At 60.9% G+C, this 15,517-nt stretch overlaps 1 protein-coding gene across 1 annotated transcript in view; it reads right to left on the bottom strand.

The window, feature by feature from the left end:
• Positions 1-15,517, bottom strand: part of HUWE1 (HECT, UBA and WWE domain containing E3 ubiquitin protein ligase 1) — a 71,291-nt gene that overhangs the window by 50,512 nt on the left and 5,262 nt on the right. The window contains 25 exon segments of the mRNA XM_058822306.1: positions 900-1,131; positions 1,894-2,016; positions 3,164-3,380; positions 3,924-4,130; positions 4,688-4,788; positions 5,698-5,831; positions 6,786-7,031; positions 8,326-8,502; positions 8,582-8,639; positions 9,176-9,387; positions 9,469-9,560; positions 10,174-10,351; positions 11,806-11,912; positions 12,020-12,100; positions 12,184-12,285; positions 12,732-12,851; positions 12,953-13,064; positions 13,163-13,303; positions 13,379-13,506; positions 13,578-13,728; positions 14,478-14,578; positions 14,665-14,764; positions 14,858-14,926; positions 15,232-15,279; positions 15,364-15,441. Coding sequence (XP_058678289.1) covers positions 900-1,131; positions 1,894-2,016; positions 3,164-3,380; positions 3,924-4,130; positions 4,688-4,788; positions 5,698-5,831; positions 6,786-7,031; positions 8,326-8,502; positions 8,582-8,639; positions 9,176-9,387; positions 9,469-9,560; positions 10,174-10,351; positions 11,806-11,912; positions 12,020-12,100; positions 12,184-12,285; positions 12,732-12,851; positions 12,953-13,064; positions 13,163-13,303; positions 13,379-13,506; positions 13,578-13,728; positions 14,478-14,578; positions 14,665-14,764; positions 14,858-14,926; positions 15,232-15,279; positions 15,364-15,441 — 3,315 coding nt within the window.

A 15,517-nucleotide genomic window follows, 5' to 3' on the forward strand; every position in this document is an offset into this window, starting at 1 on the left:
CAGGAAGCAGGTGGAGACATGGTGGGGACATGGCAGGGAGAAGGTGGGGACATGGTGGGGACATGGCAGGGACACGGTGGGGACATGGCGGGGACAGCGGGGACATGGCGGGGACAGGCAGGGACATGGTGGGGACATGGGGATACAGTGGGGACACGGCGGGGACATGGCAGGGATGAGGTCAGGATACGGTGGGGACATGGTGGGAACATGGCAGGGAGAAGGTGGGGGACATGATGTGGACATGGGGGAGCATGGTGGGCACATGGCAGGGAGAAGGTGGGGACATAATGGGGACAGACACAGACATAGAGGAGACACGGGGACATGGTGGGGAGAAGGTGGGGATATGGTGGGGACATGATGGAGACACGGTGGGAAATGGTGGGGACATGGCAAGGAGAAGGTGGGGACACAGTGGAGACACGCATGGACATGGAGGGGACACGGGGACACAGTGGGGACATGGTGGAGAGAGAAGGTGGGAACATGGTGGGGACATGGCAGGGACACAGTGGGGACATGTCGAGGACAAGGACAAGGTGGGGACATGGAGGGGATACGGTGGGGACGTGGGTTTTGGTGGGAAGGAGAAATGCAGTTTGCCCCCTCAAACCCCATTTTCCCCTGCCCCAAACCCCATTTGCTGCCGCATCCAAATTCTCCCCCAAACCCCATTTCCCCCCTTCTCACCCCACTTTTCCTCCTGGAACCCCATTTCCCCCACCCAAACCCCATTTCCCCCTCCCCAAACCCCATTTCCCCCTCCCCAAACCCCATTTCCCCCTCCCCAAACCCCATTTCCCCCACCCAAACCCCATTTCCCCCTCCCCAAACCTTATTTCCCCCACCCAAACCCCATTTCCCCCTCCCCAAACCCCATTTTTCCCCCTGCCCACCTTCTGGGTGACCACGAGGAAGCGCAGGGCGCTGAAGGGGGGGTGTCCATGTGGGGGGGCCTTGGCAGGCAGGGCATGGGGGGACTCCAGCACCGTGCTGGGGTTCACCATCTTCTCCACCAGCATCAGCCACGCGTCCAGGAACTCCCCGGTGCCGTCCGGCAGGTCGGGGTGCTCCAGACCCTCCCCAACCGGCACCTTGCCCCCCATGGACAGCGCCCAGTTAAAGGTCCTGGGGGGAAAAAAGGGATTTGGGGTGTTGGGAGGGACCCTGAGGTCATGGGAGGGACCCCAAGGTCATGGGAGTGACCAGTTAAAGGGTCTGGGGGGAATCTGGGGTGTTGGGAGGGATCCCAAGGTCATGGGAGGGACCCTACGCTCATGGGTGGGACCCCGAGGTCATGGGAGTGACTAGTTAAAGGTCCTGGGGGGAAAAAAGGGATTTGGGGTGTTGGGAGGGATCCCGAGGTCATGGGAGGGACCCGAGGTCATGGGAGTGACCAGTTAAAGGTCCTGGGGGGAAAGAAGGGATTTGGGATATTGGGAGTGTCCCCCCACCCACAGGAGTTGGAGGGGTCAGTGTCCAGGGTCAGGGTCAGTGTCCAGGAGAATTAGTCTGTGTCTGTGGTCAGTGTCCAATGTCCAGGAGCACTGGTCAGTGTCCAGTCAATGTCCATGATCATTGTTCAGTATCCATGGTCAGTGTCCAGTGTCCAGGAGCACTGGTCAGTGTCCAGTCAGTGTCCACGGTCAGTATCCACTGTCAGTGTCCCGGGTCAGGGTCCAGGGGCATTGGTCAGTGTCCAGCCAGCATCCATAATCAATGTCCTGTGTCCATGGTCAGTGTCTGAGGTCCATGGTCAGCGTGCAGTCAGTGTCCAGTGTCCGGTCAGTGTGTGGTCAGTGTCCAGTGTGTGGTCAGTGTCCAGCGTCCAGTCAGTGTCTGGGCAGTGTCTGGAGTCCATGGTCAGTGTCCAGACAGTGTCCAGCTCACTCGAAGAGGGCGTTGTGGCCGCCGGAGCAGAGGAATTTCTGCAGCATGAGGTGATAGGGGAACTTGCGCTCGTCGAACAGCATGGGCGACGTGAACCCCACCGAGCAGATAAAGAACGTCAGCCTGGGGGCACAGGGTGGGGTCAGTGCTGGGCATGGCACTGGGCACGGCCACTGACCACAGGCACTGACCACAGCACCAAGCATGGCCATGGGCACTGACCACAGCACTGGGCATGGCCACGGGTACTGCCCACAGCACCAAGCAGGGCCATGGGTACTGCCCACGGCACCAGGTACAGGTACTGACCACAGCACCAGCCACGGGCACTGCCCAAGCTCCACCCCTGGAGGCGGCAGACCCACCCTTATTCCTGTCCTTGTCCCTCCCATCCCTGTCCCTGTAATCCCAGCCCCTCCTCTTTCCAAGCCCACCCCATTCCCAACCTCAACCCTCTCCTGCACCCTGCCCCATTCCAACTCCCAGCTCCTCCTGTTCCAGCCTCACCCCCGCCCTATTCCCATTCCCATACCTATCCTTGTTTCTGTTCCCATTCCCTCCCCTATTCCCAATCCCATTCCCATTCCCCCTCCTGTTTCCATCCCTGCTCCAATTCCTATCCTCACTCCCATTTCCTCTCTCTCTCCTGCTCCCAATCCCGTTCCTATTCCCATTCCCATCCCAGTTCCCATTCCCATTCCAGTCCCCATGGTCACTGACCGGAACTGTGGTGTTGGGGTGTAGGGGGGCGGTTGCCAGCTCAGCCCCTTGGTCAGCAGCCGGGTCAGCGCCGAGGCCGTGCCCATCCCCATCCCAATTCCTGTTCCCATCCCATCTCATCCCATCCCAGTTCCTGTTCCCATCCCATCCCATTGTCCCAGTTGTCCCCACAGTCACTGACCGGAACTGTGGCGTGGGGATGTAGGGGGGCGGTTGCCAGCTCAGCCCCTTGGTCAGCAGCCAGGTCAGTGCCGAGGCCGTGCCCATCCCATTCCCATTCCCAGTTCTCGTTCCCATCCCATCCCAGTTCCCATTCCCATTCCCTCCCAATCCCATTGTCCCCACTGTCCCCACAGTCACTGACCGGAACTGTGGTGTTGGGGTGTAGGGGGGCGGTTGCCAGCTCAGCCCCTTGGTCAGCAGCCGGGTCACCGCCGAGGCCGTGCCCATCCCATCCCCATCCCAATTCCTGTTCCCATCCCATCTCATCCCATCCCAGCTCCTGTTCCCATCCCATCCCATTGTCCCAGCTGTCCCCACAGTCACTGACCGGAACCGTGGTGTTGGGGTGTAGGGGGGCGGTTGCCAGCTCAGCCCCTTGGTCAGCAGCCGGGTCAGCGCCGAGGCCGTGGCGCGGGCGGCCGCGGTGGGCGCGGGGGCGGCGGCGGCCGCGTGGTGGCTGCGGCGCTGCCGCACCGGGGAGCCCACGCAGAGCTTGACCAGCAGCCCAAAGAGCTCGGCCAGAGCCCGGCCCAGCCGCGATGAGGCTGTGGGGACATGGGGACGGTGAGACCACAGGCGGGGACATGGGGACAAGCTTGGCCGGTGCCCAGCCCAGCCGTGACAAGGCTGTGAGGACATGGGGACGGTGAGATCCTTGGTGGGGACAGGGGGACACAGGGGACAGAAGGACACAGGGGACAAGCTTGGCCAGCGCCCAGCCCAGCCGTGACGAGGCTGTGGGGACAATGAGACCCTTGGTGGGGGACAGATGTGAGACCCCTGGGATCCCCCGAGCTGTTTGAGAGGCCCCTAATTGGATTTTAGGGTCTCACAGGCTATTTCTGGACACCCCCAATCCATTTTTAGAACTCCCTAACATAGTTTTTGGGTCCCTCAGCCTGATTTTGGGGTCCCTCAGGCTGTTTTTAGAACCCCCAACCCCATTTCTGGAGCCCCCTACCCCATTTCTGAATGCCCCAGGCAATTTTTGGAGCCCCCTACCCCAATTTTCAGGACCCTCAGGCCATTTCTGGAGCCCCCAGACCCGTTTTTGGAGCCCCCCACCCCATTTTAGGGTCCCCCCTCACCGGAGAGCAGGGGTTTGATCTGTTTGATGCGGGCGGCCATGGCCGGGGTGATCTTGGCCTTGGCTTTGGGGTCGCTGGCGCTGGGCTCGTCCGTCTCCATGGGGGCCAGGGGCTCCCCCTCCAGCCCCATCCCCTCCAGCAGCCCCTGGGCTGGGGGGGGGTCACTGCCCACCCCCCCTGCAGGGCCCGGGCCCTCCCCCTCGCCTTCTGTGGGGGAGAGGGGGGAGAGACCCATAGAGACCCCCCAAAGTGACCCCTCCCACAGAGACCCCCGAAAACTGGAAATTCCTACAGAGACCCCCATCCAAAATTGACCCTTCCCACAGAGACCCCCCGAAAACTGGAAATTCCTACAGAGACCCCCATCCAAAAGTGACACCACGGAGACCCCCCAAAACTGGAAATTCCTACACAGACCCCCCCTCAAACCTGATATTTCCTAGAGAGATCCCCCCAAAACTGACATTTTTCGTACAGAGATCCCCCCCCAAAACTGACCTGCCCCAGAGATCCCACCCCCAAAATTCATCTTTCACACAGAGGCCCCCTCAAAAACCTTTCCAAGACCCCCCCAAACCCAACTTGCCCCAGAGACCCTCCCCAACACCCCAAAACCCTCATAAAACCCCCCCATAACCCCCAGAAATCCTCCCCAGACCCACATAAATCACCCAAACCCTCCCAAAACACCCGTAAATCCCCCCTAAACCCTCCCAAAACCCCCAAAATGCCATAAATACCCCCCAAATGCCCCCGAGCCCCACCTGCCCTGCGGCCGCCCTGGGGAGGGCTGGGGGCCGTTTTCTCCTCCTTGGGCACGAGTTTCTGCATGTCAGCCTGGCCAAACTCACAGCCTGGGGGGAGACTGGGGGGGCACGGGGGGGTCAGGGGGCTGGGGGCACCTCCTGGGCACCCAGAGCCCCCCCCAGTAACCTGGTAGGGGGGTACAGACACTGGGAGCGGCACAACTGGCTCAGCCCAATGTCCCCAAAACCTTCACCAGTGACCTCCCAGTGCCCCCCAAACCCTCACCAGTGCCCCCAATGCCCTCCCAGTGCCCCCCAGTAACCTGGTAGAGGGGTACAGACACTGGGAGCGGCACAACTGGCTCAGCCCTGTGTCCTTCCAGTGTCCCCAAAACCTTCACCAATGATCTCCCAGTGCCACCCAAACCTTCATCAGTCCCTCCAGTACCCTCCCAGTGTCCCCAGTGCCTCCAACCCTCACCAGTGCCCTCCCAGTGCCACCCAAACCCTCAGCAGCCCCTCCAGTATCCTCCCAGTGCCCCCCAGTAACCTGGTAGGGGGGTACAGGCACTGGGAGCAGCACAGCCTGCTCAGTCCAGTGTCCCCAAATCCTTCACCAGTGACCTCCCAGTGCCACCAAGTGCCCCCAAACCCTCCCAGTGCCCCCCAGTAACCTGGTAGGGGGGTACAGGCACTGGGAGCAGCAACCCTGCCGCAGCCCAGTGTCCCCAAAACCTCCACCAGTGCCCCCAGTGCCCCCCAACCCCTCACCAGTGCCCTCCCAGTGCCTGTTTGGGGTGCACCACACCAATGAACAGCACAGCCGGCTCAGCCCAGTGTCCCCCAGTGCCCTCCCAGTGCCCCCCAGTAACGTGGTAGGGGGGTACAGGCACTGGGAGCAGCACAGCTGGCTCAGCCCAGTGTCTCTCCAGTGCCCCCCAAACCCTCACCAGTCCCTCCCAGTACCCTCCCAGTTCCCTCCCAGTGCCCCCCAAGCCCTCCCCAGTCCCTCCCAGTGTCCCCAGTACCTGTTGGGGGTGCAGAGGGACAGCAGCACGGTGCTCTCCCACACCAGCGAGCAGTAGAGCTGGCTCAGCTTGCCCAGCACGCTCAGCCCCAGCTGGGACCCCCACTGGTTCACTGAGATGGCCCTGATCTCGCTCTGGGGGGACAGCGGGACCCCAAAATTCCCTGAGACCCCAAAGCTCCTCCCCAAACCCCACTCAAATCCCCCCAAACCCCATTCAAGCTTTCCAAGCCCCACCAAACCCCATTTAGAAGTTCCCAAGCCCCACTGCAACCCCCCCAAATCCCTCCCCAAGCCCCCCCAAACTGGTTTTAAAACTCTCCAACTCCCTTCAAACCCCATTCTAAGCCCCCCAAACCCCTCCCCAAGCCTCCAAACCCCATTCAAACCCTTCAAACCCCATTCAAACCCCATTCCAACCCCCCAAATCCCACCCAAACCCCTCAAACCCCATTTAAACCTCTCCAAACCCCATTTAAACCTCCCCAAACTCCATTTAAACTCCCAAAGCCCCATTCCAACCTCCCAAACCCCTCCCCAAGCCCCCCAACCCCCTTTAAACCCTCCAAACCCCATTCAAACCTCTCCAAACCCCCTAAGCCCTGTTCCAACCCCCCCAAACCCCTCCCCAAGCCCCCCAAACCCCATTCAAACCCCCTCAAACCCCATTCCAAGCCCCCCAAACCTCATTCAAATCCCTCAAACCCCATTCAAACCACCCCAAACCCCTCCCCAAGCCCCCCAACCCCCTTTAAACCCTCCAAACCCCATTCAAACCTCTCCAAACCCCCTAAGCCCTGTTCCAACCCCCCAAACCCTTCCCCAAGCCCCCCCAAACCCTTCCCCAAGCCCCCCAAACCCCTCCCCAAGCCCCCCAAACCCCATTCAAACCCCCTCAAACCCCATTCCAAGCCCCCCAAACCTCATTCAAATCCCTCAACCCCCATTCAAACCACCCCAAACCCCTCCCCAAGCCCGATTCCAAACCCCCTCAAACCCCATTCCAAGGCCCCCCAAACCCCTCCCCAAGCCCCCTCAAACCCCATTTAAACGCCCCCCCCCCAATGCCCCAACCCCCTCCCCCATTACCTGCCCCACCCTGCAGGTGTGCACAAACATCATGATGAAGGCGTGGGCGGCGGTCAGGGCGTGCAGCAGGGGGGTGGCCTGGGCTGACAGGGTGGCATCGGGCACTGCCCCCGCCCCTGCCAGCTCCCGCAGCAGCACCGACCCCCCCGGGGCCTCGATGGGCCGGTGCAGCGGCTCCAGGGCCGAGAGCACGGCCTCGAGCTGCACCAGCCCCTCCTGCAGCACCTTGGGCTCGTGGGACAGGGTCTGGGGACACAGAGAGGGCACATGGCGGTCACTGAGGGGGCACTGAACCCTCCTGGGGGGCACTGAACTGTCCTGGGGGGTACTGAACCCTTCTGGGCATCACTGAACTGTCCTGGGGGTCACTGAACCCTCCTGGGGATCACTGAACCCTCCTGGGCATCACTGAACTGTCCTGGGGGGCACTGAACCCTCCTGGGGGGCACTGAACTGTCCTGGGGGGCACTGAACCCTCCCAGGAATCACTGAACCCTCCTGCAGCACCTTGGGCTCGTGGGACAGGGTCTGGGGACACAGAGAGGGGACATGGGGGTCACTGAGGGGGCACTGAACCCTCCTGGGGGGGCACTGAACCCTCCTGGGGATCACTGAACTGTCCTGAGGGGGCACTGAACTGTCCTGGGGGGCACTGAACACTCCTGGAGCACCTTGGGCTCGTGGGAGAGAGTCTGGGGGGACAGAGGGACAGGGGACAACAGGGTCAAAGAACCCTCCTAGAGGTCACTGAACCCTCCTGGAGCACCTTGGCTTTGCGGAGAGTCTGGGGGGACAGACAGAGGACATGAGGGTCACTGAACCCTCCTGCAGCACCTTGGGCTCGTGGGAGAGAGTCTGGGGGGACAGAGGAGGGATAAAGGGGCACTGAACCCTCCTGGGGATCACTGAACCCTCCTGAGGGGCACTGAACTGTCCTGGAGCACCTTGGGCTTGTGGGAGACGGTCTGGGGACAGACAGGGGACATGGGGGTCACTGAGGGGTCACTGAACCCTCCCCTGGAGAGCCTTGGGCTCGTGGGAGAGAGTCTGAGAGGACAAAGAGGGGACATTGGGGTCACTGAACTCTCCTGGGGGTCATTGAACCCTCTGGGAGCATCTTGGGCTCATGGGACAGTGACTGAGAACACAGCGTCATCAAGATCCATTCCAGAACGGATTTGCAGGCCCTCAGCCATACCAGGATGGATGTGCAACCCCCCCAGGATGGATTTAGCCCCCCAGGATGGATTTGCAGCCCCCCCAGCCACATACCAGGATGGATTCAGCCCCCCCCAGGATGGATTTGCAGCCCCCCAGGATGGATTCAGACCCCCCCAGGATGGATTTGCAGCCCCCCAGCTATACCAGGATGGATTTGCAGCCCCCTAGCTGTACCAGGCTGGATTTTCAGACTCCCAGGATGGATTTACAGACCCCCAGGATGGATTTGCAGCCTCCCAGCTGTACCAGGATGGATTTAGCACCCCCCCCAGGATGGATTTGCAGCCCCCCAGGATGGATTTAAACCCCCCAGGCTCACCAGGATGGATTTGCAGACCCCAGCCACGGCCTGGCAGGCTGCAGAGGTGGGGAAGTCCACGGGCAGGTTGGGCAGCCCCAGGATGGTGACGAGCGGCCGCAGCCCCCGCTGGGCCACGAACTCCTGGCAGTGATCGTCCGTGGTGTTGTTGCTCAGGATGGACTCCACGAACTTCATCTGGGACAAAAGGGGGTCAGGGGGGCTCTGAACCCCCTTAGAACCAGTGGGGACCCCCAGGGATGGCGCTGGGCCTCACCACGTTGAGGATGTAGTCCATGAGCGGGATGGGGATGCGTTCCTCCGTGCCCACCACGCTGCAAGCACAGAAAGGGTGGTGAGAAAGGTGTGACCCCCCCCCCAGGACACAAAATCAGAGTTAACGAGGCTGGGAGAGACCTCTGAGACCACTCCTGACCTTGTCACCAAGTGTCACACCCTAGCTTGGCTTTAACACCGCCCTGCCAGACCCTTTCTGGGGAGTTTTTGCCCATTTCCAGCCTAAATTTTCTCCCTAATCCCTTTTCTCCAGGCTGAACCTCTTCCCCAGCTCCCTCAGGATCCCCCAGACCCTTCCCCAGCTCCTTCAGGATCCCCCAGACCCTTCCCCAGCTCCTTCAGGACCCTCCATACCCTTCCCCAGCAGCCCCAGACCCTTCCCCAGTTCCCCCAGACTCTTCCATATCCTTCCCCAGCTCCCAAAGGATCCTTCCCACCCCAGACCATCAATAATCCAGGACTGAACACAGATCCCTGGGGCCACAAATTTGACTTGGGGACACCACAGACCCTGGGGACACCACAGCGACCAGGAGACACCCCAGACCCCCTCAGCCCGCCCTGTGCTGCTCACGTCTGGCTGGGCTCTGCCTCGCTCTGCTGGGCAGCCCCGAAGCTCTGCATGGCCTGCACTTCCTCCTCCTCCTCATCCTCGCTCGAGGCCTCCTCGGCGGCGTGGGGCGAGCGCGGGGGCGGCGCGGCTGCCGTCCCGTCCGCCTTCTGCATCGACGGCTTCTGGCAGATGTACTTGGGGTCCCGGCCCAGGCTGCAGATCTCCTCCAGCAGCTGTGGAAGGGCTGGCATTTAGGGGGAGCTGGAGACATTTTGGGGGGCCCTAAAGCCCGACAAGGGTCCCCAGGTTGTCACCTTGATGATGGCGGTGGTGGCGTCGGTCTTGAGCGTGGGCTGGTGTCGCATCAGCTCGTCCACGGCGCTGCCCAGGTTGGAGGCTGTGTCACCTGCGGGGGGACAGAGAGTGCTTTGAGGGGCAGAGGTGGTTTTGGGGGAGGCAGAGGTGATTCTGGGGGGGCACAGCAGGTTTTGGGGGGCCAGAAATGGTTCTAGGAGTTAAATAAATAGGAGGTGATACCTAAAATAAACACAAGTGTCTCCAAAAAAATAAGGAAATTATTTAAACGTTAGGATGATGTTTTGCTAAAATGCTGGTAGGATCTCCAACGTCCCTGGTGTCGCCAGTGTCCCTAGCACCCCCAATGTCCCCAGTATCCCCAGTTCCCCCAATGTCCCCAGTACCCCCTGCTCACCCAGGGGGTCAGAGCTGTGGTGGTGGCACATGGCAGGCAGGTAGTCAGGGGACAGCAGCACCTTGTGTGTCCCCAGTATCTCCAGTACACCCCAGTATCCCCAGTACCCACAACGTCACCAGAATCCCCAGTGTCCCCCGCTCACCCAGGGGGTCGGAGCTGCAGCAGCACTGCATGGCAAGCAGGTAGTCAGGGGACAGCAGCACCTTGTGTGTCACCAGTATCTCCAGTACCCCCAGCGCCCCCAGTTCCCCCAGTGACCCCCAATATCCCCAGTGTCCCCCAGTGTCCCCAGTCCCCAGCTCACCCAGGGGGTCGGAGCTGCGGCGGCGGCGCATGGCGGGCAGGTAGTCGGGGGACAGCAGCACCTTGAAGAGGCGCTCGAAGGGCTGGCACTGCACGAAGCTCTGCAGCCCCCGCGCGTTCAGGCACAGCGCGCTGAACACGTTGGGCAGAGAGCCCAGCACCTCCCGCGTGGCCGGCACCTGCACAGGGGAGGGGCAGGTCAGGGGCTGGGGCACACCTGGGGCAGGTGTGGGGCACACACAGGGCAGGGTGAGGGGCTGGGAGCACACCTGGGGCACGTGTGGGGGAGGTGAGGGGCTGGGGCACACCTGGGGCAGGTGTGGGGCACACACAGGGCAGGGTGAGGCACAGGGGGCACACCTAATGTGAGGCAGGTCAGGGGCTGGGGGCACACCTGGTGTGGGGCAGACACAAGGCAGAGCTGGGGCACGGGAGGGGCAGATGGTGGGGCAAGCACTGGGCAAGTGAGGGGCAAAGCTGGCACAGACATTGGGCAGGTGAGGGGCAAAGCTGGCACAGACATTGGGCAGGTGTTGCACAGACAGGTGAGGGCAAAGCTGGGGCAGACATTGGGCAGGTGTGGCACCAGCATGGGCAGATGAGCAGCAGGCAGGGAGGGAGGTGTAGGGTGGAGCTGGGGCAGGTGTGACACTAACACAGGTGACAGGCACAGAACAGGTGTGGGGACAGGTGAACAGACAGGTGAGAGGCAGACCTGGAGCAGGTGTAGGAGAGGAAATGGAAGAGGCGCAAAGCAGGTGTGGGGACAAGTGAAGGGCAGATGAGGCAAAAGGTGGTGGAACGGGTGCAGGGCAGGTAATGGGACAGGTGTCGGGGACAGGTGAGGGGACAGGTGCAAGGGATGGGAAATAGAACAGGTGGGGAACAGTGGCAGGGGTCAGGAAATGGAACAAATGCAAAGACAGGTGAGGGGACACATGAGAAAACAGATATTGGCAAACACAAGGACAAAAATGAGGGAACAGGTGAGGGGACAGGCGAGGGCACAAGCACAGGGACAGGAGATGGAACAGATGCACAAACAGGAAATGGAACAAACAAGCAACAAGTACAGGACAGGTGTGGGACAGTCCAAGACATGGGACAGGTGTGGGAGCAGCATAGAGACAGCTGATGGGACAGTGAGAGGACAGATGAGATGACAAAGGTGAGGACAGGTGCTGGACAGGTGAGGGACTACACTTACAGCCTCCATGAGCAGCATGACTTCACTGAGAGGATACACAAGGGGACAAGTAAGGGGACAAGTGCAGGACATGTAAGGTGACAGGTGTAGGACAGGTGACACGTGTAGGACAGGTAAGCCATACTCACGGCCTCAATGAGCAGTGCGTGCAGCGTGACATCAGTGAGAGAACACACAACAGGACACGTGAGGGGGCAGATGAAGGGATACACAAGGGGACAGGTAAGGTGACAAGTGCAGGACATGTAAGGTGACAGGTATAGCACAGGTAACAGGTGTAGGACAAGTAAGGCACACTCATGGCCTTGATGAGCAGCGTGACATCGGTGAGAGAACACACAACAGGACACGTGAGGGGGCAGATGAAGGGATACACAAGGGGACAGGTGACAGGTGTAGGACAGGTGACAGGTAAGCCCCACTCACGTCCTTGATGAGCAGGGCGTGCAGCATGACGTCGGTGAGGCCGTTGTCCTGCAGCGAGGACAGCAGCGAGGGCTCCTGGAACACGAAGACCGTCACCACCTCGGTCGCTGCGGCGGAGGAGAGAGGGGGGCACTGAGGGCAGGTAGAGCACCTGGCGGGGTCCCCGCTCCGTGCCCGCCCCGCGCTGCCCAGGTGGGGCCGGGGCGTGGCTCACCCAGCAGGAACAGCGAGGGGCCGTAGTACTCGGCGTTGCTGATGATGTGCTTCAGCGAGGTGGGCAGCGAGCCGTCCATCACTGCGGGGACACGCGGGGTCAGTGCCACCGCCCCTGTCACCCCCACCACGGTGGGGGCTTTGGGGACATCGGGGAGCACCCACCGTGCCGGATGCCGTCGGAGAAGGCGGGGTCTTGGATGGCTTTTTTCAGGAAGTTCAGCATGGATTTGAGCAAAGCGGCGCGCTGGGGGATGCACTGCACTCCTGGGGGGGGATATGGGGAGAGGATTGGGGGGCACATGAGGAAATTGGGGTGTCCCCAGGGAGAGGACACCCACATAAAGAAAGGGATTTGGGGTTTTCATTTGGGGGGGAATTGGGGTGTCCATATAGGGAAGGAATTGGGGTGTCTATGTAGAGGGAACTGGGGTGTCCATACAGGGAAGAATTTGGGGTCTTCATACTAGGGAAATTGGGGTGTCCATACCGAGAAAAAAACGGGGTGTCCATATAAGGGGAACCGGGGTTTCCATACAGGGAAGGAAATTGGGGTGTCCATGTAGGGAAGGAATTAGGGAGTCCATACAGGGAAAGAATTGGGGTGTCCATACAGCAGTAATTAGGATATCCATATAGAGAAGGAATTGGGGAATCCATATATGGAAGGAAAAGTGATGTCCCCACTGTCCCCAGCCCTGGGGGGCACCTACCACCACGTGGGGAGGGGGTGGCAGCGCTGGTGCCGGGCACAGCTGGTGGGGTTGGTGGCACTGGGTCCTGCCGGGCTTCGGCCGAGGGGCCAGGGCTGCTCTCCATGGCCACGTCGGTCACTGCAGGGGGATGGTGACATTGCAGAGGAAACAGGTGACACCATGGGGGGAAAAGGTGACACCACGGGGGGGGACACTGCTGTTCCCACCCCTCAGCTCACCCTCCATGTCCGTCTCCATGTCCTCGCCCTCGGGCAGGGCAGCAGCGGGTGGGCGCTGCACTTTGGGCTTGATGACGAAGGGACACTCGCGGCGGCACAGGTCCACCTCGTGCTGGGGGCGACAGAGCCTCAGCACCCCAAACCACCCCAGAGGACCCCAAAACACCCCCGGGGCACCCCAAAAGCAGGTCAGGGGTAGAGGGGCAGCACCTCGAGGCGGTAGATGAAGATGGACAGCCCGCTGTGTGACTGGAAGGCAGCCATGTCCAGGTTGGTGATGAGATCCACCACCCGCACCGCCCGCGTGACAAACGTGATCTGGTCCTGCTCGTCCCCCAGGAACTTGATCACCTGGTGAGGGGACAGACAGCAGGTGAGCCGGTCCCCAAGGCACCTGAGAGCCACCCGCAGGTGACAACAGCTCACCTTGAGCAACGCCTCCATCATGCCGCACGACACCAGCGCCTCGCCGCCCGCGTCGTAGCTGGCCAGGTGGTACAGGAAGGAGAAGAGCGCCGTGGCAAACTGGTGGGGGTAGGGCTCCATGGATGGGTCTGGGGGTGCACAGGTGTGGTTAGGGCGGGTCACACCCCCCAGGTGACCCCCCCAGCCCCTCAGCACGCACCGATCATGGCCTGGATGCAGTTGCGCACCAGCACGGGCAGGAAGCCGTGGTAGGAGGCGGTGCCGGTGCAGTCGATGATGCTGCTGAGCTTGGGCGTCCGCTCCAGGTGCACAATGGACGTCAGCGTCCGCAGGGAGGCCGCCTTGATGTCCTGGGACAGGGGAGGGACACGTGAGGAACAGGTGAGGGACATGTGAGGGACAGGCATGGGACAGGCGAGCGACAGGCGAGGGACAGACGAGGGACATTCACGTCCTTAATGAGCAGCATGACATCAGTGAAGGAATACGCAAAGGGACGGGTGATGTAACAACTGAAGGCACAGGTTAGGGAAACTCTTGTCCTTTATGAGCATCATGACATCGGTGAGGGGACACACAAGGGGACACATGATGTGACAGGTGAAGGGACAAATACAAGACACATGAAATGACAGGAGCAGTGCAGGTATAAGACCAGGACAAGTGAGGTGACAGCTGCAGGACAAATAAGGTGACACACGCAGAATAGGTGAGGTGACAGCTGCAGGACAGGTGAGTCACACTCACATCCTTAACGAGCAGCAAGTACAGCACAACATCGGTGAGGGAACACATGAAAGGACAGGTGAGGGTACACACAAGGGGACAAGTGAGGGGACAGGTGAAGGGACACACAAGGGGACAGATAGTGTGACAGGTGAAGGCACAGGTGAAGGGACAGATACACATGAAATGACAGCAGCACTACAAGTATAGGACAAGTACAGGACAGGTGAGCTGACAGCTGCAGGACAGGTGAGTCACACATCCTTGGTGAGCAGTGTGTGCAGCATAACATCAATGAGGGAACACGCAAAGGAACAGGTGAGGGGACACAAAAGGGACAGGTGAGGGGACAGGGCTCAGCCCTGGGTCTCACCATCAGCTGCTTGTCGGTGATCTGCAGCACATCCACCAGCTCCTCGATCAGCCCGTTGTACAGGATGCTGTTGGCCGACTCCTGCAGCGCGTTGGAGTACACTGCAGAGAGGGGGGGGTCACCCCAACTGCCCCAGGACCACCCCAAACCCACCCCCCAATTAAAACAAGCCCTAATTAAAGCCCACCCAGGATGGAGATGGCGTGGAGCCGCGCCTGCACCGCCTGCAGCCGCTTCTTGTGGTTGGAGAAGCCGTGGGCCAGGCGGATGTGGGTGAACAGCAGCATCTGAGGGGGGGGGGCAGAGAATTTGGGGGGGTCAGGGAGGGTCTGGGGGTCACCCCGCAATCTGTAGGGTCCCCTTGATGTCACCCCACACACCTGCTTGTCCTTGGGGATGCTGTACATCTTGGTCAGGGACTCCATGATCTCCGAGGGGCTCTCTGAGATCTGGGGGAGGAAAGAGAAATTGGGAGGGGCAGAAGCAAAACTGGGGCGCAGGGGACAAAACTGGGGTGTGGACAGACAAGATTGGGTACAGAGGGACAAAACTGGGGTGCAGGGGACAAAACAGGGTTCAGAGAATGAAACTGAGGGGCAAGGAGGGGACAAAACTGGGGTGTGGAGGGACAAAATCGGGTGCAGAGAAACAAAATAGGGGGGCAGAAGACAAAACTGGGGGGCAGGGGACAAAATGGGGGGGTGCTGACCCAAGCAGAGCCCCCTCCCCAAATCAAGGTGCCCCCCACACTCACCTTGTCCAGCTGCTCGATGTGGATGTAGTGCAGGGTGGTGCTGGTGGCCTGGAGGGGTCACAGGAGGTCAAGGGGTGGCCCCGGTGTTTTGGGGGCCTCCTCATGTCCCCCAATGTCCCCAGTGTCACTCACCCTCTTGTCCACCTTCACCTCGACGCCCGGCTCGGCGTAGAACTCGAAGTGCAGGGTGGTGGCACTGGGGGGGTATTTCTGGGGGGACACACAGGGGTGAGATGGGGACAGCAGGGTCCCCTCTCCTGGGGTGACAGGGCCAGGCTGGGGGACA

The sequence above is a fragment of the Ammospiza caudacuta genome, chromosome 32 (assembly GCF_027887145.1).
Source record: "Ammospiza caudacuta isolate bAmmCau1 chromosome 32, bAmmCau1.pri, whole genome shotgun sequence".
Taxonomy (NCBI): Eukaryota; Metazoa; Chordata; class Aves; order Passeriformes; family Passerellidae; genus Ammospiza; species Ammospiza caudacuta.